Raw genomic sequence first — 23,190 nt, forward strand, 5'->3', positions numbered from 1 at the left:
CCCCCTTCCACTCTGGTAACCACCAATCTGTTCTCTGTATCTATGTGTTTGTTTGTTTATCTTTCACATACGAGTGAAATCATATGGTATTTATCTTTGTCTGACTTATTTTGCTTAGTGTAATACCCTCAAGGTCCATCCATTCTGCTTTCTTCAAAGAATTCTCCAGAAAAATGGAAGAAAGACATATAAGGTTACAAAGTAGGGTCACTATTGTCTCCAATGTTCTTTGAAACATTTTTGTTTATTCTCAGTAGACCCTGCAGATGGTATGTGGCTCATCCAAACCACAAAATAGCTCTTATTAAGGATACCAGCTCTTTACCAAACTACTAGTCAAATTAACTAACAGGTCTAAAAATATGCTAATTTGAGTTTTACCTTTTTTTCTGTTTGAGGCCTATCAGCTTAGAAAAAGATTTTTAACAATTTGGATAATGCCCAAATGAAATGGTAACAAATTAGAAGAAAGCCACATGAGGTGTTTAATCTCTGGTGTTAAATCTTCCTCTTGAGCCAAATTAATCCCAGATTTCCTGAAGCAAAAATTCAGGTATGTTCCATGCTTCACTCTTCAAATTCATGAGGGCTGTAGCAAACAGGATTGAGGTTAGATTGGCCAAACATATAGATCTTATCCTTTGTTCCTAACAGAGAGCTTCTTTTCCTTTCATCTCAGACAGTAAGTGTAAAGTGTGAAGTCTGAGCAGAGGGATCCTCTGGCTATTTCTTCTGGGTCTGTCTCGGCATCGCAGCAAAGCCATGGGCAGAAACTCACTGGAGTAAAGCCACTGCTGCTCCAAGTAGCATGGTTCCCATGAACACACGCTCGCGGTGGAGGCCATTCAAAACCAGCTGGGATGTTGTCTGGTTTGCATTTGGCTCTCTTCCCAGGCTCACATACGTGACTTCTTTGTTGCAGACAATGACAGTGACAAAACAAAAGCACTCAGGGATTTGGTCTCAGTTGCATCTGTTGCTTTGCTCATTGTCTTAATTTAATTACACTGGCCACCCTTGACAATGGGCAGCAAGTGGAGGCATGTCAGGAGCAGTCGTCGGAGCTGGCACCCACCTTCAGTGCACTTCTCGAAGGGTTATGAAACTGTCCCACATTCAGCCAAGCAGAAACTTTTCACTTCAACATCTCGTCCAAGACAAACAAACCAGCTGAAACTGTTTCTAGTATGCAACTAGACAGATTTTTGAAAGGAAAACAGTAGTGAGTAAATACTGTTTCCTATTGACACCAGGGAAGGTAAGATTATTTAAAAAAAGCTGTTGGTTCTCCTCTAGCTCACTGGGGTTGGTTGAGGAAATTTATCCCTCTGAAGGAAGGGTTAACCAACTCATCAGAGAACAAGTTTGAGAAGGGCTTACTTTATGACATACATTATTACACATTGTATACCATACACATATATTTATTGTTGTTAGTACCATCAAGTCAATTCCAACTCCTAGCAACCCTGTGTACAGCAGAGCAGAGCCCTGCCCAGTCTTTTTGTGCCATCCTCCCACCTTCCAGTGCTATAGCAGACAATGCTCTGCAGCTATTCATAGGGTCTTCGTGGCCAATTCTTTCTGAAGTGAGTGGCCAGGTCCTTCTTCCTAGTCTGTCTTAGTCTGGAACCTCTGCTGAAACCCATCCACCATGGGTGACCCTGCTGGTATTTGAAATCCCAGGGGCATAGCTTTCAGCATCACAGCAACACGCAGTCACCATAGGATGACAAGCGACAGACGGATGGTGTGGTTACCTGACCAGAAACGCACCCTGGCCTGCAGCTGTGACAGCACCGATTCTTAACCATTAGACCACCAGTGCGGGCTACACAGATATTTAGGAAGCTGGAAAACGATCTGAAAGGGTCATTCACATTCTCCCATTATCTCTTGCCTCTTATCCTAGCTCCTAGATTTCCAAACGAAAACTATCTGCAAACTTTCTGATTGAAAAGATCACTGAGTGCTAATAACAATGGCAATAATAATAATCTTGATTAATATTTGCAGACACTTTACAGTTTACACAGTAATTTCAAGTGAAGTGATGTTATTTGCACCAGTCTCATTTATAATCTGAGGTCCATTAAGATTTAGTGACTTGCTTGAGGTCACATAGGAACAAATTGATAGTTCTAGGACTAACAATAAAACAATTTACTATTTTCATAAAATAACAATTCCACGACTTGGAAATTTATTATGTGCTGGGCACTGTAGTATGTATGTTAATTGCACACAGTTTCTTATTTAATTCTCATAGTTCTCTCCCGGGTGGATACTAGTGTGTTGCCCATTTTATCTTTAAGGAAGCAGAAGCTTCGAAAAACTAAACCACCTACCTAAATTCTTACTGTGAAGACATGACCGTGGTTGGGATTTGTACCAGTTCCTTCTGACTTGGAGTTTGTCAGCCATTCTGCTGTACTGTCCCCTTAAGAAGTAAAATAATATCTAGTGCTTCCAGGTCCAAATCTCTTTCCAATAACAATAGTTGATAATGTCATGAGCTGCCCATGATCCCAGAGGGTGGTAGATGCTGGTTTAGAGGGTAAGGCAAAATTCTAGACTAGGAGAGTGGGTGTCCTCCCTTACCACGAGTGTGTGAGCTGGGTCCCATTTGTATGGTTATTGACAGGGGTCTAGCGGCACAGTATTCAGTGAGCAAAAGCTAACCCTGTAGATATTATAAGCCCTTCTTTTTTCCCTGCCTATCTTTATGAGATTTTTGCCTGAGAGACAGAATCTAAAGGAAGGATGATAATAGGCTCTTTAAATTTCAGACAGGAAGCAGTGATGTTTTCAATAGACTATGTTTCCATGTCCACCCACTCCAAACAAGTTAAGTATTGTATGACATAAAGTCTAGGAAAAGCCTGGCCCCCTATAAAAACTGCTGGGAAAATACTGACCAGCGTAGAACATTAGCAGCCTATTGTACAGCATAAAGTAGTAACTCAGTATTGACCTTCTCCTAAAAAGGGCAAAATAGGGAAACAAAAGAGCAGTGGATGATTGGAAAGATGGCCAAGACATCAGCTCTTTACCTGTTGAAAAGGATGTGTTCTAGCTATTTTGCTGGCTTGACCTAGAGATGTGAAATTGTGGAGGACAATTTAAATGTCTCAGGATCACCTTTGCTATCTCTTTCCTTTGGGGAATCACAAGTTCAAATTCCAGGAGAGTTAGGTCAGCCTTTCATCTCCGGGAGCCAAACAGTGTGAGTGTCATGTGATCTACTCAACACTTTGGGATGTGACTTTTAAAACCAAAGGACAAGGTGCACATTTTGAGAGACTTGTTCCCCTGGTGGAGTGGCTGCCTCTTTAACAAAAAGTGAGAGATATGTAGACTAGACACAATGTTGATCTACCCAGCCTCTTTTTTTTTTCTTCTGGAAACTACCTCATCCTATCTTTTATGAGGTTAGGGTAGAAAGGCCATTTTTTCCAATATGACCCCCTCCTCTGGCCATAGTGGGTGGGCCCAGGGCAGGCCCCTCCTCCAAGCCCAGTACTGAGCGGGGTAGGGATACCAAGGCAGACTCACTCCTGGGAAACACAAGACTTCTTTATTTGCCAGCTTTGGCTCAAGGACTCCTTGGTGCCTTTACTGAACTTTGCTTAGACTGTATGGCAGTCCAGGATGCTTTCACCCAACCTTTTCTTCCTCTTGCCTTCACTTGGGGTCAGGCTTGCATTGCATTCTGATGGTTTGTCCAGGCTTCCCCAATCCTCCTCTATTTCCTTTCATACAGGCATTTCCCCTAATAAAGTCCTTGCTCATTTAACCTAGTCTCATCTTTGTTTCTTGGAAGACCTGGGTTTATATGCCTGGCTTGGCTCCCAGCTCCCCACACAGCAATTGTTTGAACTTTGACAATCACTACATTGTTCTCTCCTTCTCAGTTTCCTCTTCTGTAAAATGAAAGGGTGGGATAAGAGTACCCACCTCATAATGTTGTTCTGATTGCATGGGACCACCCTCATACATTTACCTGGCCTAGCTGTGTGCAAGAGAGCCTATTGTTTCAAGGGCCCTTGGGTGAGATCCATTTTGTGGACTTGATTGTTAGCAATGTCATTCTGTTCTGGCTTCTGTGCTGTCAGAGTCCACTGTGGGTCTACCTTTGTTAGAGCATTGATGTGCTGTAGAGTCAATTATGTGCGGTTTGTTTCCCCACTACAAAGGAAGCTCCTTGAGGGAGGTAGCATGGTTCCTTCCCCTCTCTATCCTCTTCAGATGCATAGAGCTTTAAGCAAAGCAGCAAATGAGGAAAAGCTTGTTAAACTGATTTAAATTTCCTGCAGGAGTGGTGGAACAGAACTCAGGTCCACAGCAAGCCTTGCGTGGCTACCTACTTCCTGCTGTGGTCTGGACAAGGGCAGACAGCACAGGGCCCTCTCCTGTCTTGGAGCTTACAGTTGGTGAGTTGTGGTACAGTAAATATCAATGAAGAAACACGGGAGAGAGAGCCATTGTGTCGTTAGCACACTGGAGTCCATCTTGAGTTTGGATTCTGGTCTGGCCACTTGTTAAAGCAAGACCTTGGCAACACGCTTAGCCTTGCTCAGCCCCAGTTGTCTAATCTGCACAAAGGGGATAATTATATTATTTATCCTACAGGCCAATGGTGAAGATTAAATGAGGTGATTTCCTGTAGCCCTCAGCACAGGGCATGTGCTTAATAAATATTGGCTATTAGTACGGCTTTTTTTTTTTTTGTAGTTACTGTTGTCAAAGCGTAGCTCATGCTAGGGTGCTGCTCTTTCTCTGGTACCCTACTGGGTACCCAGCGCTCGCTTGAATGCTGGGATAGCAGATGTATAGCTCTGTCTACTGATTGGTCCATCCCTAGGAATCCCAGGAATTAGGAAATTTGTCTTTGTCTCATCACTCTTCCATGATTATCCTGACTTAGCAACTTTCTTACCTTCCAAGGAGACCACCTGACTCTATTTCACATATTTCTGCCTGTGATGTAAGAAATCACTACCAAAATGGTTTAAAAGCCTGAAAAAAAAGAAAAGAAAAAAACGCAGAAAGATATTTTCCCTCAGTGGCAAGAGGTATTTATGTTGCCTTTAATAGTCTTGACGGATGTCGTAAAAGGCTTCAGGCTTCAGGGCTGCTTCGACTGTTGATTTTATAGGCAGCTTGTTTAGTTAGCTGTTTGTGTTTGTGTTACATTTTTAAATAAAAAAAAAAGTTTAAGCACACTATCTTTCCCAGAGGGAGTTGATTTTGGAATTGCTGAAAGGTTCAAATGTTGTGGTATTTAAAAAAGTGAAACACCAGATTCTAGCAATTTCACTGATATGCGCTAAAGATTCAGAATATTTTTACCTAAAAACTGGATTTATTTTTCTCTCTTAAGCTTCCAAAATGCCATTGCTCACCCTCCAGTCCTTAAACTAATGTATGCAGCCATTACATGACAACGTTCGGGGGTGACATGTGGCCCAGGGTTTTTCCCTTGGGGTGTCATTTCAATGCAATATTGATGAGTTCACAGGATTGGTAGGAAAGGGCGTTGCCCTCCTTCACTCATTCTTTGTGTGTGTGACAAATCTGGGCAGAACATTCAAATGCTGTGTTCTAAATTTTCCTCCTCACTGAATTGAGAGAAATTTTGGAAGTTTGGAAGGCTCTTCTGAACTTTTAGGATGAACAAAATAACACTATGACAAGTTAAAGTGATTTGCATCACTCTGAGGTTGACGGGAGGCTTCAGCATGTAAAAGTAAACACACAGCGTGCCAGCCAGTGCTTTTCCAAGGCAGAAAATGGTGCAAGGACAATTCATGCGTGTATACAGTTTTAAAAAATCAGAATTGTTGTGTTGTGCCCAAAGAACTTATACTTCCATTTTAGTGTTCTTTTGAAGAAGGAAACAAATATTATTTACAGAGAGACAAACCAGAGCATCCAATGGCCTAAGTCAACCAATACCGACAGAGTAAAAATAATAATCCTATGTATTTATTGATTCATTTATACTTTTCATATTTTCTAGTCCTGCAATGCCTCATGAACTATTCAAGCGTGCCACACTCACACCGTGACATAAATATTGCGTTTCCAAGTCTACAATTGTCAACTAATTAGGAATCCTTACCCAACCCTCAACCTGCCATGGTCTTGTTCCTAATCATTTGGAATTTTTTTCTTGCCATAATTGTTATCTACAGCTGTGAAAATAGCACATCATATTTTCACAGATGGCAGGGCTGGTTGGTCTTTGATTACTTGACCTCTTAGAATTGGCCAGACAGAAAGCCCCACATGAATGTTTATATATATTACACAGAATTTTGTAAAAACTTTTGGCATATGAATCCCAGCTTGGAAACCTGGGCCATTTGGCCAGTTTGGGTTTGATGCAAAATTTCTTGATCTCTCATTGGGAACTTTGGAGCTATTTTGCCATCATGCTCAGCCTTTCATGGGTCTCACTCTTAAAATCCCAGCTTCCTACAGAAATTATGATCCTGCCAGGTAGAGGAGCCAAGGAGAACAGTATAAACCATTACCACCTTTTTTCCAGAGTGACAACAACCTGTGCCTGCTGAAATAAATGTGTGTTCCTTTATGTGACCCATCGGGAAGAAAAGTGTATGTCAGAGTGAATAGAGAAAGTTGGAGGTTTATGGTTAATGAAGGGGAAAGTGGCAGAAAAGGCATTTGATGGTTTTTGCCAATAATCCCAATCTCTAATAGAAGTACGGGCAGGGAACAAATGCTGGAAGGAAGACCAGCTAGATGCCCTGACTCTTGAATGTCTTGGATCAAGAATTAGACCTGGAAGTTTCTGAAGTTACAAATTGGTTCTATGTGAAAAGTTACTGGGTTCTTTCGAAACGCAAATTTGGTTTGGAAGATTTAAAGTCCCAGGATCCTTAGAAGATATGATAGAAAGAAAACCAACTTCTTTCTGCCCCTTCAGCAGTGGTCCCTTTATTTCTTGAATAATATTTAATTTAGGACCAGAACCTAGGCCTTTGAGAAAACAAAGGAATCATGCAGTTTATTCTGAATGGTGATTAGTTTTCACAGAAGAATTTCCCTTTACTAAATGAAAACCCAGGAAACTGTTTAACTATAATCTTGGAAAATGATCCACCCTGAATCCCTAGTAGGTGCAACAATGCTAGAACACAAAACTCCACCAACACATGCATACACACATGTGCACGCACGTGTGCACACTCACACAGAGCAAAATTAGAGAAAATAATCCCCTTACCCCCTAAACTATTTGCTATAATTAATTAAAGATTGTAAATTATCACCAAGGGCATTTAGAATTAAAATTAATTGGATGCACCTTTACCAATCTTGTTTCTATCAAACCTCTACTTTTTCAAAAGAGTTAGTTTCGTGACCAATGGGTCTTAAAACTATAACCACATCATTTGATAATATAAAGATGGGAATTCCCCAAATGGTTTTCTAGCTCTTGTTACTTACCGATCAATAGCCCATGGGAGCTACATTGAGTTCCTGGTACCGTGAGGACTTTCTTAGCTGCTGTCTAGAAATACCAGACCTGGACTCATAGACTGTGTTGTTCCATGTCTCTCTTAATTTCCCTGCTGTTCTTAATTTCCATTTCTCTCTTCTTGAGTTTAAATGTAAGTCTACATTTCTAAATCATCTCTTTTGCTTGCTGGATAAAAATGAGACAGCACTAAAGGCATTAAAGGGGTCCCATTACAGAAGAGCCCCAAGTATGTGGGCATCAGGGAAAGATGCTCAGACTTCACCTAGGCCCTTGAGGATGGAGAAGCTGATTTTGACCTTGCAGTTCTGGAAGTTTAGTGGCTGGTGAAAAACTTTTTCTAACCGTACCTCCTCCATCCTTAAAAGTGAACTTGTCTGCTTAGGTCAATAAATATTGTCACTGATTTTCAAAGGAATCAGTAGCTGGGCTTTTATTCATTGAGTTGAACATACAACCTGAGGAATTCTACAGTGGATATTCCAAACCTCATAAAAGGGCATTCTGCTTCATGTAAAACTTCTAATCTTTTCATTGCTCCAAAGGCTTCCGTTTTAACTTCAGACTATCAATTTTGCCCTAGGATTAAAAGTCAGCATCTTGTTATCTTATAAATATTGCACAGAGAGCTAGCCCCTTAACATAGGCAAGTAAAGAGAATAGACCTCATCTTCCCCCACGGATGCCAATGGACTTGAGAAAATGCAAAATTTATTACTTAAGAAAGCCGTTGGTGGTTGAGGGGAGGGCGCTGGTCCCGGGATGGCGGAGGGAGAACGGGAGGAGCTCTTTGGGATCTCATTTCTTTGCCTCCTTTCCCACCCTTACATCCTAACAGTATGCGCATTAGAAGCTGTATGAGGTTTTGTTTGTTTTCAAGAGATGTTTGAAGGAAGATCAAATGCTCGTGAAAGGCACTGGATAGGCAGCCCTAGAAACTGAAATATCCCGGAAGCTATGTGAGCCCGGAAATATCCCACATTTTTATTTATTTTGGCAATTTTACTTAAAACTAGTAAGAGCTGGAGTTTATGCTACAATTAAATTTTCCTCAGGCACCATGAAATGAAAACACATATTACATTTGATTTTAACTGGTTGGGAAAAAAATGGTGGTTTTCTGAAAGTTCATTCTATGACTTTGAAATAAAAGTTAGTGGTTCCTCATCTGGGAGAGCTGAGCCTCAGTTAAGTTGGAATTATTTGTAGAGCTGGGGCTCTTTGGATTGGAAGGGGTCTTAGCTCATCAAGTTCTCTTCTTTCATCATATGCTTGAACCCACTACTACGTCACTGAAAAGTGTTGCTAATTGGGCTTGAAGTTTTTGACAAGACCCACTTCCATTTGAGGGGAACTATTTTTTTTTCAGATGGCTCTAATTTTCACAACTAAGTAAAATAATATTAACTAAAGCTTTAATAGTGCTTACTATGTGCCAGACACCATTTTAAGCACTATATTATATATTTGTACACATATGTGCTCACATACCCACATATAATCTCAATAAACCCTCACAACTACTGTATGAGGTAGATTCAATTATTACCCCCATTTGGCAGATGAGGAAACTGAGGCATAGGTAAGTTACATGATTTGCCCAAGGCCACACAACTAGTAAGTGAGAGAGCCAGGATTTGGACCCAGGCAGTCTGATTTAGCTTCTGTATTCTTAACCACTATGTTTTATTGCATCTCCAATCTTTATGATTCTCCTCCTTCACGCCTAGTACAGAGGTTTGCATTGTAGATGCTCAATAAAAAATATTTTCAACAATTTTATTTCAGGATCATGATTTCTTATATAGTCCCATTAGTTTTGCATACAATCATCAATTTGCCGTAAGAGAAACAGTTGATAATTAATACTCTGCCTACTTCAAGAAAACATTGAGGGGATTAATAGGCACATAACTTTCACCATAAAGTACTCAGCCAGTTGCCACCTTTAGCGGTAGGTCCTTGAATGATTTCAATTTAGGCCAGAGAAGGAAATTCCAAACATGCAAGACTTGTATAAGCACAATCCTTTACCTTCCTTTTTTCACTCTGTACTTGTCTCACTATCCTATGTGAGGACGAGAGGACTCATTTCATCTCAGTAGTGCTACTTATTTCTATGTTCTGTCTTTCTACCCCTATTCAGCTGCTTATGTCACTTATTTGTCCATCCATCCATCCATCCATCCATCTCCCATTATATGCCATGTATCACTAGGTACTTAGTATTGACACTAGAAAGGAGGAGATTGAAAGACAATAATAGAATCTTCCTGTTTACTGAGTTAAATTATTCGGAAATCACATGTAGGCATTCAACATGACTGCTTTAGTGTTGATAAAACTTCCACAGAGAAGTGCATTTTAACCCATAGACTGATAGTTAAACACTCTTTAACTAGAAAGTTCTATTGCTTTTTCTTCTTTTAAAGTCTTTGCCTTACTTCTTTTTGAATGAAATTCATCACTGGGTATAATTATAGTTTATCCAGAGCCTTGAGTTATTATTGACTTTTACTCAGTCATCAATGAAAGAGGGAAGAGATAATTCTCCAGGGAACTTTTCCATAAGACATGAACTGTTAATTCTTCTGCTGAACTGTGATCCCTTGAAGACCCATCCTTGTTTGCGGGCTACCCTCAGGTGATGGTTGCACTAGGTATCGGCTTGTGCTTGAGGCTGGTCCCAAAGCATGAATGTCTTAGCAGGAAGACTCAGCATCTCTTGAATAGGTGACTGGCCAGATGGGCTCAGGCACCAGCCTGGCTTTTGTCTGCTCTGATAAGCCAGGATCCATTTTGCAACCATAGCAGCAGTGGCTTGGCTCTTATCTGGGGCTTTAACATGCTTCTAATTGGGCTTTTTCTCCTCGGCTGAGCCTTGGGCGTATCCATATATCATATATCCTGGGTTTTCAGTGAACCATGGAGGAAGGACGATCCTGAAGTAGAAAGCATGGCAGGGGTGTGAAGGATCAGGCAGAAAGGAGGTTCCTTTATACCATGACACTTTCAAAGTAGGCTACTTGGATGAAATGCTTCACTTCTTGGTTTAGTCCCCTTCTCACCTCACGTGTCATCATTTGCTTGGCTGAGCACTTCTCTCTTGCTCCCTCTCTCAGGTCTTAGAATTCACAATTTGGATGATCTTCAGACTGTTTGCTTTATTATCTATGAGGACCCTAACCCTACTGTTTAAATCAACGCAGCTGAAGGAGATCTCTAAGACCTAAATTCTTTGATTCTACTTAGCTTTTCTTTGCTCTTGGGGAAATCCAGCGTCCTTGTTCTCATTCACTCCCCTCTTTCTGGTGGAAAAATATTAGATTAGTGGCAGACTTCATGTGGCCATTTCTGCCCCACTTTTCCTTTTGGAATTATTAGTCCATGTGGATTATATGCTATGCTGGCCAGAAGGAGAGCAGCTTAGAATCCAAGCACGTCTTTACCCATTTCTGGATCTTGGTATCCTTATGTTTGAAATGAAGGGACTGAACTAACTGTTCTGAGGTCTTTTTCAGCTCTAACATAACATGGTCCTAGTACTACCATGGAGCAAACACTCATAGGATTTCAGATCTAAAAATCTAGATTTATGTGTGTATGTGTGTACGAGAGAGAGGGAGAGAAAGACAGAGAGACAGAAAGAAAGACTTTTATAGGAGATGGAATCAGAAGACAGTAGTCAGACATCAGAAGTCTTCTATTATGGGCTGAATTGTGTACCCTCCCCGCCTCCCAAATTCATATGCTGAAGTCCTAACCCCCAGTACTTCAAAATGTGATTGTATTTGGAGACAGGGTCTTTACATAGGTAATTAAATGAGGTGGGTCTTAATCCAATAATTGATGTCCTTATAAGAAGAGGAAATTTGGGCACAGAGATATGTACAGAGGGAAGATAATGTGAAGCCAATTACAAGCCAAGGAGGATAGGCCTGGAATCTTTCCTTCCCTCACAGTTCTCAGAAGGAATCACCCCTGCCAACACCTTGATCTTGGACTTCCAGCCTCCAGAAGTGTGTGAAAATAAATTTCTGTTCTTTAAGCCACTTAGTCTGTGGTACTTTGTTATGGCAGCCTTAGCAAACTAATACATCTTTTATATTTGATTGCAAAGTGCAGGAAAAAAAAAGAAAAAGGTTTAATGACCTCTCGTAGGTTACCTCCCAGCCTTTAGGCAAATACTGGATGCCCTTTGGCCTGAACCTGGACTTGACTAAGAAATGCAGCCTCCCATGACACTGCATAAAAGGAAATCTGGGAACTTCTCTGACACAATTCAGTCTTGCTGAGAATTTTGGGTTAATATTTAACTTTGGACATATATTGACATGAACAATTCTTCTATAATAGATTCATACAAATTTTAAAATGCATATAAACGCCTCAATTTTTATCTTAATTCTTTTACTTTTATTTAATTGTTTTTTGGGGGAGGGGAATGTTGTATCTTGTTTGCCTCCTTTATGATTTTTATTCTTTTTTCATTCTTGTCACTGTCTTTCTTTGGACTTTCTTGGCCATTACATTTTTCTTTTCCGTTTTCTCCACGTTTATTAGCCACCTCCTACAACAGGTTACTTCTCCTCGGTTACACACATTCTCTAGCTCCATCCAGCCTATTTTTCTTCATTTCCTCTATAGCATTTCTCACTTTTCTTTATTGCTGTCTGCTTCTCTCTTATGGTCCTTGCCTCTGTCTGATTAGTCCTTTTCTCCTCCATTTTCCCTTTTTTGCCTCTGTGTTCAGTTTCTAGCTCCAGTCTCCCTTCTCTGCTCTTTCTTCTTTCCTTTCATCTGCTGACTTGCTTCTGTCCCCTCCTTCTGTTTCCCTCCTGGGTGTTTCTTTGGCCCACCTTTCCTTCTCCTCTGAGACTTCGTTTTCTTGTTGGTAGATGGGGGCTGATACTGTAAACATCACAAAAATAATTGCATTGAGAACAGATGGTTCCCTCGGTGTCTCGGAAGACAGAGCCTTTGAGTCAGCCCAGAATCCCGGGCTCCATAGGAGGCAGGAGACAGCATTGGTGCTGGAGAGGTGTCTAGACCTCACTTACAAGACCCAACATTCCAGAACTGTGGGAGTCGTCTCTGATCTCCCAACATTTCAGAACTTTAGGACTCATCTCTGATCCCCCAACACTCCAGAACTCTGTGACTCATCTCTGACCCCACCCCCTCCCCAACTAGAAATCGAGAGGTACTGGGTCACCCGAGAAGAGAAAGAATTAACCTGCCTTTGCCCCCTCAAGCACACCTTCCAGCCACATTCACCTAAAAGTTACTTCTGTGGTGCTTCCTCCCTGACTCACCCACTGGCTACTGGGTCCTTTGTGCACCAGCTTGTGTTCAGTCCCTTTTCATCACTCAGGGTGGCTCTCTGGGGTCACATCTCTGCTAAGCGCCCTGGTCCTCCTCCAGTCTCAGCTGCAGTTTAGGACCAGGGAGCAGCAAGGATATCATGTTGTTCTTGGTCTTTCATCTTGTGCTGTCTGCACAATGCTCATTTTGGATTCAAAGATTAAAACCACAGGTTGGTGTTTTTTATTTTTTTGTCAACACAGTCTCCAAGGACACCTAAATGAGAGCTTTTACTTTCCTTACTCATCCTTCATCGCTTTCTTTTTCCTCCTTCACCTGCTCTTTCGTTCTCATCTTTTCTACTTAATGACTAAAGTTTTAGTTAATCATTTATATTCATTTGTTCACTCGTTCATTCACTCATTCAACAAAAATTTACCTAATGTGCACGAGATGATATACGTACTTTTGATGGTGTATATGTACCTCTAAGGTTTCCTTAAAGTCTGGCTCTTAGTAAAAGACACCTGCAGATTTTGATCATTAGAAATTTCTAGGTGTTCTTAGGGCCAAACAGAAATTTCTATTTTTAATTTTTTTTCTTTAATTACATTTGCCACTGTATGTGAATTGCAAGCAGTTCTCATTTTAGAGTATTTTTTCTTTGCACCTTTGCAGAATATTAGGACTTGAAAGGTTACATGCTTTGTTATTAATTACAGTTATGACAAACGTTAACACTTGTCCAACAGTTACTTTGTGCAGGCACATGAAAAGCATAATGTGTGTATTAACTTACATAATTCTTACAATGACCTGATGAGGTAGATATTCTCATTATCCCAATTTTATTGATGAAACTAAGGCTTGGATAGGTTACGTTATTTGGCCAAGAGCTCTACGCTGGTGGTTGGTGAGGCTAGAACTTCAATTTTGTCTGATACCAAAGCCCATGTTTAGTTACTCTTCTCCACCATCTTCTGGTTATCAGATCGCCCAGAGAAGTGGAAGGGAGAATCTGCAACGTGGAGTAACCAAGGGGATGGACATCTAAGGTGAGAATGGAGATTTTTTGACTTATAAGCCAGGAGACTATGGGGTATAATTTCTGTTTGGCCCACCCTCACATAAGATACAGATTTCTTGAGGATGGCCAGATGTCATCTGAGCTGGCTTACCTTCTGAGCCTTGGGCATATCGGTGTGGCGCTGGGCACGGACGGAGCGGGCCGACTTGGCAGGCTTGAGGGGTGCGCAGTACATCTCCAGCCTCCTCAGATCACAGCTCCGGAAGCAGCACTCGTCCACGATGCCTGTCTGAGGCGCCCTCCGACTGCTGGAGCCGTACCCTGTGGGCTTGTCTGTACAAATCAAAAGCAGAGCAGCCTGGCTTTAGAGTGGAATCTGTTATCTTCACGGTTCCACCCAGACTCTGAAGACGCTCCTCTCCTCACACCTAGTCAACCTACACATCTCAACCTCTTCTTGAAGCTTCTCCAACAATTCCTGACCCCACAGATCCATCTGGATTCCAGTGTGTCTCCTGGGGTCTGTACCACATTCATTCATTCACCACGCACTTTACTTGTGTTAATTTTCCTCAAGTTCTGAGCCACCTGTAGTCAAGGATCTTGTCTATGTCCAATCCTAGCCTTTCCTTATGTATTGACTTAGTTGGGAAGTCAATTTAGCTGCTAGAAATATTAATTAGAAGAAGATTGTGTCTTAAGTTGTCTTAATCTTGTTAGCAAATCTCCATAGTTGTTATGCACAGGACAGCTCAGATGTTTGCTCTTTTGCTTAACTGCTTCCATTATAACATCAGATTGAGCATCAAAGAGGTTTCAGTCTGGAAAGGACTCCTCATTCTACTGATGAGAAAACTGAGACTCAGAGTTGAGAATGACTTGCTCAAGGTCATTCATGCAGTAGGTAGTGGAGCCAGGATTCAAACTCAGATCTACTTCCTGCAGAGCTTAAGGGACTCACAGAGCCAAGAGACCTGTTGTAAGACTCTGGACATGTCATTTAAGCTTTCTGGATCCCAGCTTACCCATTCGTAAAGTGGGGTTAATAATATCTTCCTTGTAAGAATTGCTTGAGGATTACACATGATAATATATGAAAAGTGCTTAGCACATTACTGGCATGTTGTAGGTCCTAAATAAATATGGGTTTGCTTCCTCTAAGCACCCCTTTCCAGGATCTTATATGATTTGTGAAGAAACGGCATCCCACTAGTGACTGCACCCAGAAACTTGGGTGCTGGAACTTGGAACTGATGACAAAACCAATGTGATAGGGCTCCCTCTCCTATCACCCAGAGAGACCAGAGAAATCAATTCTGTTTTCTTGTAGAATAGCTACTAGACTGAGACAGGATGGACTAAATGTCCATCTTTCACGCAATTCTGATTGCCCAGAGGGAACACCATAAATCAAATTTCTTTTGATATTTACAAATCAATTAGACCTCTTTCCTTGGCAAGTAAGTTTTGGTTTGGTTTTATTTTGTTTTGTTTTGATTTGGATGTACTTTTCTTGGCTCTAGAATTAAAAAAGAGGGCAAAACAAGCTTACATGAACTTGTTACAAGAACTTAAAATGTACCTGAATTCTTTGTAAACTTTTTGTTATAGTAGAATGTTTGTTAAACTAAATCTTGCCTATACAACAATATATAAAACAGACAGTGAAACTGTTCTGGCTCAGGCAAGGGCAGGGGGACTGGATCTCAGCTTTCTGTCATCTCCCTTACCTCCCTTGGGAGGTGGGGGGCCTGGGTATTCTGTACTGACATTCAGGCTTCATGGAAGAAAATTTGTGAACCATTGACCCAGAAGAATCCAATTAATCAATCTGACATATATTCAATCTTAATTCCTGACCCAGAAGACAGTGTTATATTTTAAATAAAAAGTCTTACGTTAGCATAATAATGACACCACTCTTTAGGATGGAGTTTTGAAAGTCAAAATCTCCAAGTATACTTTGAACTCTCTCGTTGGGGAAGATCAGACCCATGGTCATGGCCTGCTACCAAACTAGTTTGGCCGCCTCACTGCTCAAAGGGCCAACCGTTCATGGCATCCTCCAAGAACCCAAATGTTTTCCTGATGCCTGGCACAAAAGCCTGGAGATGCTTCCTCCCTGTGAGGCAGGTTTACTGTCATTCTTAGGCCAGCTGAGGGTAGTAACTCAGCGAGGATTCATTTGTGGTCTCTCTGGGCGGGGTCTGCTACTTTTGCCTGTGGGTAAACCCTGTGGGCTCCTCCTGGTTGAGGGGTTTGGGAGACCGGACAACTGGCCCCAACTAGAGCCTCAGCAGTGCTTTCACTTGCCATTGGAGGATTGACTATTGCAGAAGACTCTGTTCTCCTCGCCAGCTGGGCCCTGGCAAGCGGAGACTCGGCTGGTCCCTTGGGCAATGTAAACAATGTTTTTTGTTTTTTTGTTTTTATACTCTTTTCCTGGGACTATAAATTAGAGGAAAGACACAAATGGGATTACATGGTTCTTTGTAATCCACAAAGGACTTCTACATACTTTTTGCTAAGTGGCTATTTCAAGAGGCCCAAGGGGTCAGCCAGTCAAGAGTAGACGAGACACTCTTGTTTTTTCTCCTGGTGTGGGAGGAAGGAGAAGGTGACAGCCTACTTTGAGGTAACTTTCCCTGTTGTCCACACAGGTAACCAGTGCTCTTTGTTGAAACTATAGATTTCTTAATGGGACATAATTGAGATTTGTTTGTTGACTATGGAACGGTAATTTGATGCTTGGAAGTAGGGTTGTAGAAGTGGTTCCAGAAACCTCCAAACTTGGCTAACTCAGTTTCAAAATTCATGCTTATGGGTTGAAGATGGAGATGTAGAGACTTTGTGATTCCAGGACCTATTTAGCGTTTCCATTTCCAGCATCTCTAAAGTAATCTTCCTTCTGATTCTGACCCATAGGTTCTGGAGCAACTTGCCTGCTACCGAAAGAAGACACCAACCTTTATCTTGGGATGGCAGAAAATGTATGTATTGCATATTCCCTTCCTGACGACTATCAACAGCCATGAAACTCACTACAGGTCTATTTCCTCTTGTGGGATAGAAAGTAATCATCAGCACAGCAACAAACAGCATACACCAGATGTCTGGTTTGTCACCCTTCTTAGATGAACTCGGAGTTTGATAGGCTCAGGCTATAAAATGGCTGTGCTTTTTTAGTCCATAGATCAATGAATTTATGAACAGAGAAATTTAGGACTTTTCTGTACTGTTCCATAAAGAAAGTTTACCTTACATCTATATCTATTTTTTTTTAAATGCTGTTGAAATAGTGGTATACAGACTTGGATTTTCACAGAAATGTAACTACCAGTTATCTCTGGCTACTTTAATCCCAGAGAGATGTTTTTCTTTGTCTATTCATAATGTCTACAATGGACTAATTGTTCTTCATTGGAAATATATGAATATAACAAGTGTCTACCTATTGCCTTTTAAAGTTTAATTCATCCTTTGAAGTGTCCTATAGGCTTAATTTCTCATTCTACAACAAAATACTTAACAAAAAAATCATTTCTCACCAAGTGAGAGACCACAGTGGAGGGTCGAAGTTTTGCCCTTTATCTTCAGATGTCTCACATTACTTCTTTTTCCAGAACCAAAATAAAGACACTTGTTGCTACAGGCTAAAACTAGAAGCCTGACACAATGTGGCTTACAAGGAAGGCAGTAAAATAATTTGTTCCAGTAACAATTGTGAGAAAAATAGGGATTTTTAAAATGACCGTTAAATTGCAGCTATTGTCATTATGACTAATTTTTAAATGAGATAGAATGAATGGTTCCATCCATGCCTTTAAAAATTTCTCATTAGACACTGTAATTCTGCTCCAGTAGGTAGAATCAGAATGGGTAGGCAAAGAAGAAACAAATATTGGCTTAATATAAGAATAAAATTTCTAATGATTTCTACTCAAAAGTGTTAAAAATGAGACAGAGTTCTTTTAAAGTAATGAACTTCTCATTGTTAGAAGCAGTTAAGTAAAGATTGTACGAACATCTGTCAGAGATCCTAGAATCATATTCCTTTATTGAACACAGTATATGACTGCTATGGTCCTTTCTATTCCAAAGATTCTGTAATAAGTGAAGAAATGGAGGAGAAAACACATCTAGGCCAAATAGTCAGTGTGATTGGAAGACACTTACATTGTCTTCAAGAAAGAGTTCTAATAGTTTCTAACTTATAAGATGAAAATTTGTTTTCTATTTATCATTTGAGTTCCTCAAGATGCTGAAATATTTTTCCTTACTTGGTACTACAACAAAAGACAGGTGATTGGGACAGTCCCTTCTACAACTAGGTACAGTCCCAGAGTCTACTGTACTGGCATTAGGAAGCATCCATGTACTCACTCAACTGTTAGAGTGAACAAGCATGTATAAAATTTCACAGAATTTTCCTTGCTGACAAAGTGTTGATATTGAAAATTTACATATTTATATATTTGTTTTATCAGTAATTTTGCTCCAGAGCATGCAGACCAAAGATTGCTTAGCAGACAAGTTGCCACCGCCTAACCACGACCTTGACTCCTCTATGAGTAGACATAATGTGTAGTCATAGTGTACTGCTGTGTCTTGAAAGTTGGCCGACAGACAGAATTCCAATGGTTAAACAACTGGCTTCTATAATAATGGCACTTCCCTTTAAATAATGCATGGTCAGTGGAGTAATTCAATAATCTTCAGGGCAAACTTGCTAGTTACAAGGGTTTTGGTCAGAATTGTGGCATCATCAAAACCACACCAATTAGCTGAGTCTCACATTTTGTCATGGATGCAAGCGACTAGCTTCCCTCCATCTCTGAAGGAGAAGGTGTAACGCTGAGACTTAACTGGGGCCATCACTTCTCAAGCAAAGAGCTCTGGTTGTTCATCACTGATAAAATGGTACTACCTCTACTCGTGCTGCAAAAGCTTGTGTTTCTTATAGATTTCTGGAAATGCAGTTGGGACATGGGACTCAACTTTAATTTCCTTTGAAACTTCCCCTCTTGTTTATTGAAAAAGCTTTACTTAGTTATTTTAACTCTATCTTTGGAAAGAGGAGACATTGATTTGAAGAATCAGTATTTTAAAAAAAATGCAAACATTTTTCAGGTAGGGAAATATCCAGTTCTAAGACATACACTTGTTACTCTTTGGGTTCTGAGGAATAAAACTAGTTTCTAGAAATTGCTAACAGGAGGAGTTTTTAAAGTTGATCCTGTTTTGAAAGCAGGAAAAAGGAAGTAAGACAATTCAAGTTGGATTTTGAGGGCTATTTCCGGAAAATTTACAATTATGTGTCTGATAGAAAACACAAAGGGGATTATTAACTGATAAAAACTAAATTGCATTTAACTTTGATTAACTGAGAATTAATTACACAATCAAATATGACAGTTAAAATCTATAGAAGCTTGAAAATTAGATTTCTTACACCAACTACTTATCCAAAATTTCTAGACATGTTGACAATTTAGATTAACTCAGAGTGGTTAATTTCTTAGGGCAACGTTGCCCCATGGGCCTCTGTATCTAATCAAAATTTATTCAGTTGATATAATTTTGCCTGGGATACTAGTAGGAAAGTTGGATAAAATAGGAGTAATCTTAAAGTCATCTCCATTTTAGCATTTTAATTGTTATTTTCATTTGTGGAAAAGTGAGAATGACTTCTCAATCTTTCATACACATTTCGTGGCTTTATATGGAAAACTGGACACCTTTTGTGAATTACGAATATAAGGAAAATTGTGATAAGACATTATCAAGATCCAAAATGTAATGCACTGATACTATTGAATGGTTATTTCCTGAATTTGTAGGATTTGCATTTAACTTAAAACCTTTTAGTGAGTCAAGAAAAATATACTTTTGAAAAGAGTTCTGTGAAAATCACACTTGAATTAAAGCAATTATTTATAATAAAGGTATATATATAAATAATATAGGTATATATACTATAATAATATATAGTATATATAATAATATAGATAATAAAGGTATATATAGTCATGTGCTCAGTAAAGATTTGGAAAGGAGCTTTCGCTACTATAAACTAGCCACATCATTACATACTTAGAATACCATGGGTGTGTACACACACATGCTCAAACACATACTAGGGAATGAAGTGGTTTACCACCAGTATCAAAGCTATCATCAAACATTTTGAAATTGGGATTGTTTTTGAAGTTTTTCTAAAATATTTACCTACTGCCTGCCTTATATGTTGCTAGTGGACTCAGTATATTTCTGCTTTTTTGCAGAAGGATCTTTCCAAGTGGGATTGACCTTTGGCATCTGTAAAAGTGAACACTGAGAAAATGTCCTCTTTTCTATGAACTGCATGTCATAAACTTTTCTTGAAAACCTATCAAATTTAGGCATTGATTTCACTTTGGCCTGTGTTAATTTTTAATTGCCAGTGTTTGCTGGTCCCACTACTTCTCAATTGGACGAGGTCATCTTTTCTAGGAATCATGGCCCAATTTGACCTGCCACTACCCCCACTACTCAGCAACTCTTTCTCAGCTACTAAATCCCCACAGCCCAAAAGACCAAAGTCTTCCTGTTACCCAATCAAGTCAATGTTTGTGAATCTCTGGGTCTAAAAGGAATGAAGCAGAGTTCTATAAAGCTGCCCCTTTCTTCAAACCCTCCTTTCTTTTGGAAGCCTCAACTCAAGGGCAGGTGTGAAAATAGTGCTGTTCCATCTGCTTCTGTCTCCAAGGCCAGAGAGCTAAAGCACAAGGCCTAGGGGCAAGAAAACTAGAGATTCAGAGCAGAAACATTACTGTTTTAGGACTCTTTGGAGATACGGGCTGACAGAGTGGGAAGCAGTGTGATGTATTACTTTAGCCTGATACAATGCCCTGGAGGACGAGCGTCTTGCCAGGACAGCACAATTTACTAGCTTAGGTCTGATTCCAGGGCTTGGGGGAGATAGATGTAGCCAACAAAATTATACTTTGGCAAGAGAAATGCTTTGCTGGACAGAAATGTTGTCCTAAGGGAATAGTTTGGTTTATCAACGTCTAAGGTAAAAGATAATCAAATGCCAAGAGGTCATTTTTATGTTTGAATTATTTCAGTTGTGCCTGCTATATAACTTAGCTACCATTTTCTAGTTATATAGTTTCAATTATTTAGAACATATTACAGGGTTTGAGTATGATCTGCCTGTGACATCTGTCATACCAGTGAAGGAGGCAATATATGGAGTGGTTAAAAGCACAGGTTTTAGAGTCAGACAGACTTGGAATCACTGTTCACCTTGGGCAAGGTACCAGATCGTCTAAGAGTCAGATCCTCTTATGTAAAATGGACATATATAAAAGAGTATCTTCCAGGACTGCTGTGAAGATTAAGTGAGAATGTACATAAAGTGTTTAGCACAATGTCTGGTATGCAATAAACTCTAAATAAATGTTAGTTATTATAATCATTATTATTTGGAGTGGAGTTGGCTAACATAGCTGGGCAGGTATCCTCTTCCTTTCTTCCTCTTAAAAAATGCATCCTTTCCAAAGTTTGGTTGAAAAAGATGGCCTTTCTAGATAAAGAAGGACTGTTCTCCATTAAAATAAATGAGTAACTGTTCCTCTGAAAGGATATCCAAATGTTATGTTTTATAGACTGTCTTGAATAGTTTAAATCTAGAATAGACCCTCTGTGAAAATGGATCCTTCAATCAAGTAAAACAAGGCAAAGTCATATGGGCTTATCTTGACCTTTCGTTACCTTTGATTTCTCCCAAATAACCCACTAGCTAAAATAATTGGTTTTTCACTGATAGTATCTATCCACTTACTTCAAAACAATGCTGCAAGGCATGGGATGGGTATGGGCAACATACATGGTCAGAAGTGGTTTCCCAATTGCTTTCAACCACTGTATGTATTTCTCTCCTCTCTCTCTACTTCATGCCTTGCTTCTTTTCCCCTCCCTCTACATCTTCCACTCTTCTGCTATTGACAGCCATTGACATTCATTTTACTCACTAATGAGCTTTAGGGCAAAGCTCATGCTATGAGAGTTCATGGTAGGCTAGGAATTAAGAGTCTTATTCCTTCCCTGAAATAACTGAAAACTAGGGTTCGCTCTCCTGCCAACCACACTTTGAAAATAACCAGCCATCAAGTATACAGTGTCAGCAGGCCCGCTTAATCACTACTCCATCTTGGACCCAAGCCTGAGTGAGATGAAAACAGACAAGAGAAAAAATAAGAAGGGTGTTTATGTTGAGGAATCGCGTATGTGGACCTTAGTTATCTCATTTTTTTGAGAAAGACTGTGATGGAAATTGTAAGGTGAGTCTGGCTCCAACCTGGAGATTGTAGCCATGCCACCAGCATTATCTCCTAGACTTACACTGTTATTGTTAGTTTACCCTTTCAGATGTGGGAAGAGAGGCCTTGTAGGCAAAACATAAGGCACTCATGAATAGAGAGTAATGCCCCTCTTTCGGGTGCCACAGAAAGATGAATCAGCTAAGGGGTATTAAAACACATTCTCTTTATTTTTAGTTTCACTCTAAAGTCTATCATTTCTCTTTTCTTTGCAACTTGGCACCTGCCCTGTGTTCTCAGGGGCCCTGCTCCCTGTCAGTCTCCTTACTCAGGCCTCTGTGTTTTGCTCAGAGCACATCTGGAGATTTTCCCAGGGGTGGGTGTGACACGGTCAGGATGGCAGGTGAAGCGGTGATGGCTGCCAGGGCAGTCTGGCATGTCTGAAGGGAGAGTGTTGGGAGGTGGAGGCCCCGTAAGGAGAGGCATCTGGGCCTGCATCAGGGAGTGAACTGTTGGAAGGCAGCCTCCACAGCAGCAGAGACAGCCCTTGGCACTATCGCAGAGAAGGAACAGCCAGAGTCAGCGACAGATTGAACACAGGGAGGGGAGGAGGTGGGGGGGAGGGGGAAGGTGGCTAGGGTCTTACATGATATAAATAACTGCATGGTGTGCACTTCAGTGGCAGTTGGGTTGTGTGTGATGTCCCTTTCACGCTGGTGTGCCAACAGTGTTGTTCTTGAATTGAAAGTTCCCAGGGAGTGTTTCTATAGCACCTAGCACAGTGCCAAACGCAGAGAGGGAATAAAAAGAAGGCATATGTTACATTGAAAACAACATTGGATTCCAGCCCCAAATCCTTTGTGCAAACTCACAAGTCACCCAAATTCTCGAGGTTCAGTTTTCTCATGTAGACAACCAAAGTCCTAGATAGTATCAACCACTCCTTCTGACAATATAACTCTAAGCATTATTAATCAATAATGTATATACGGATATCCGTGCTTCTCCTTAATAATAGGGAAATATAGCAATGAAGAGAAGTTTGA

At 40.4% G+C, this 23,190-nt stretch overlaps 1 protein-coding gene and 1 long non-coding RNA gene across 8 annotated transcripts in view; one reads left to right on the forward strand and one right to left on the reverse strand.

The window, feature by feature from the left end:
• Positions 1–23,190, reverse strand: part of IGF1 (insulin like growth factor 1) — a 69,969-nt gene that overhangs the window by 2,351 nt on the left and 44,428 nt on the right. For 2 of the 6 annotated variants that reach the window (XM_008517649.2, XM_070599841.1), the window contains exons 3-4: positions 13,990–14,171; positions 12,367–12,418 (exon numbers count right to left, since the gene is read on the reverse strand). In XM_008517649.2, coding sequence (XP_008515871.1) covers positions 12,367–12,418; positions 13,990–14,171 — 234 coding nt within the window. Of the gene's footprint in view, positions 1–9,770; positions 12,419–13,989; positions 14,172–23,190 lie in introns of those variants that run through there. The other 4 variants (XM_008517645.2, XM_008517648.2, XM_008517650.2 and 1 more) reach the window with 2 other exon arrangements.
• Positions 12,678–23,190, forward strand: part of LOC139080268 (uncharacterized) — a 47,596-nt gene continuing 37,083 nt past the window's right edge. Inside the window, exons 1-4 of one of the 2 annotated variants that reach the window (XR_011534618.1) lie at positions 12,678–13,043; positions 13,803–13,866; positions 16,764–16,828; positions 20,123–21,459. This is a non-coding gene — a long non-coding RNA (uncharacterized lncRNA). Of the gene's footprint in view, positions 13,044–13,802; positions 13,867–16,295; positions 16,499–16,763; positions 16,829–20,122; positions 21,460–23,190 lie in introns of those variants that run through there. The other variant, XR_011534619.1, reaches the window with a different exon arrangement.

Source organism: Equus przewalskii, chromosome 29 (genome assembly GCF_037783145.1).
Source record: "Equus przewalskii isolate Varuska chromosome 29, EquPr2, whole genome shotgun sequence".
Taxonomy (NCBI): Eukaryota; Metazoa; Chordata; class Mammalia; order Perissodactyla; family Equidae; genus Equus; species Equus przewalskii.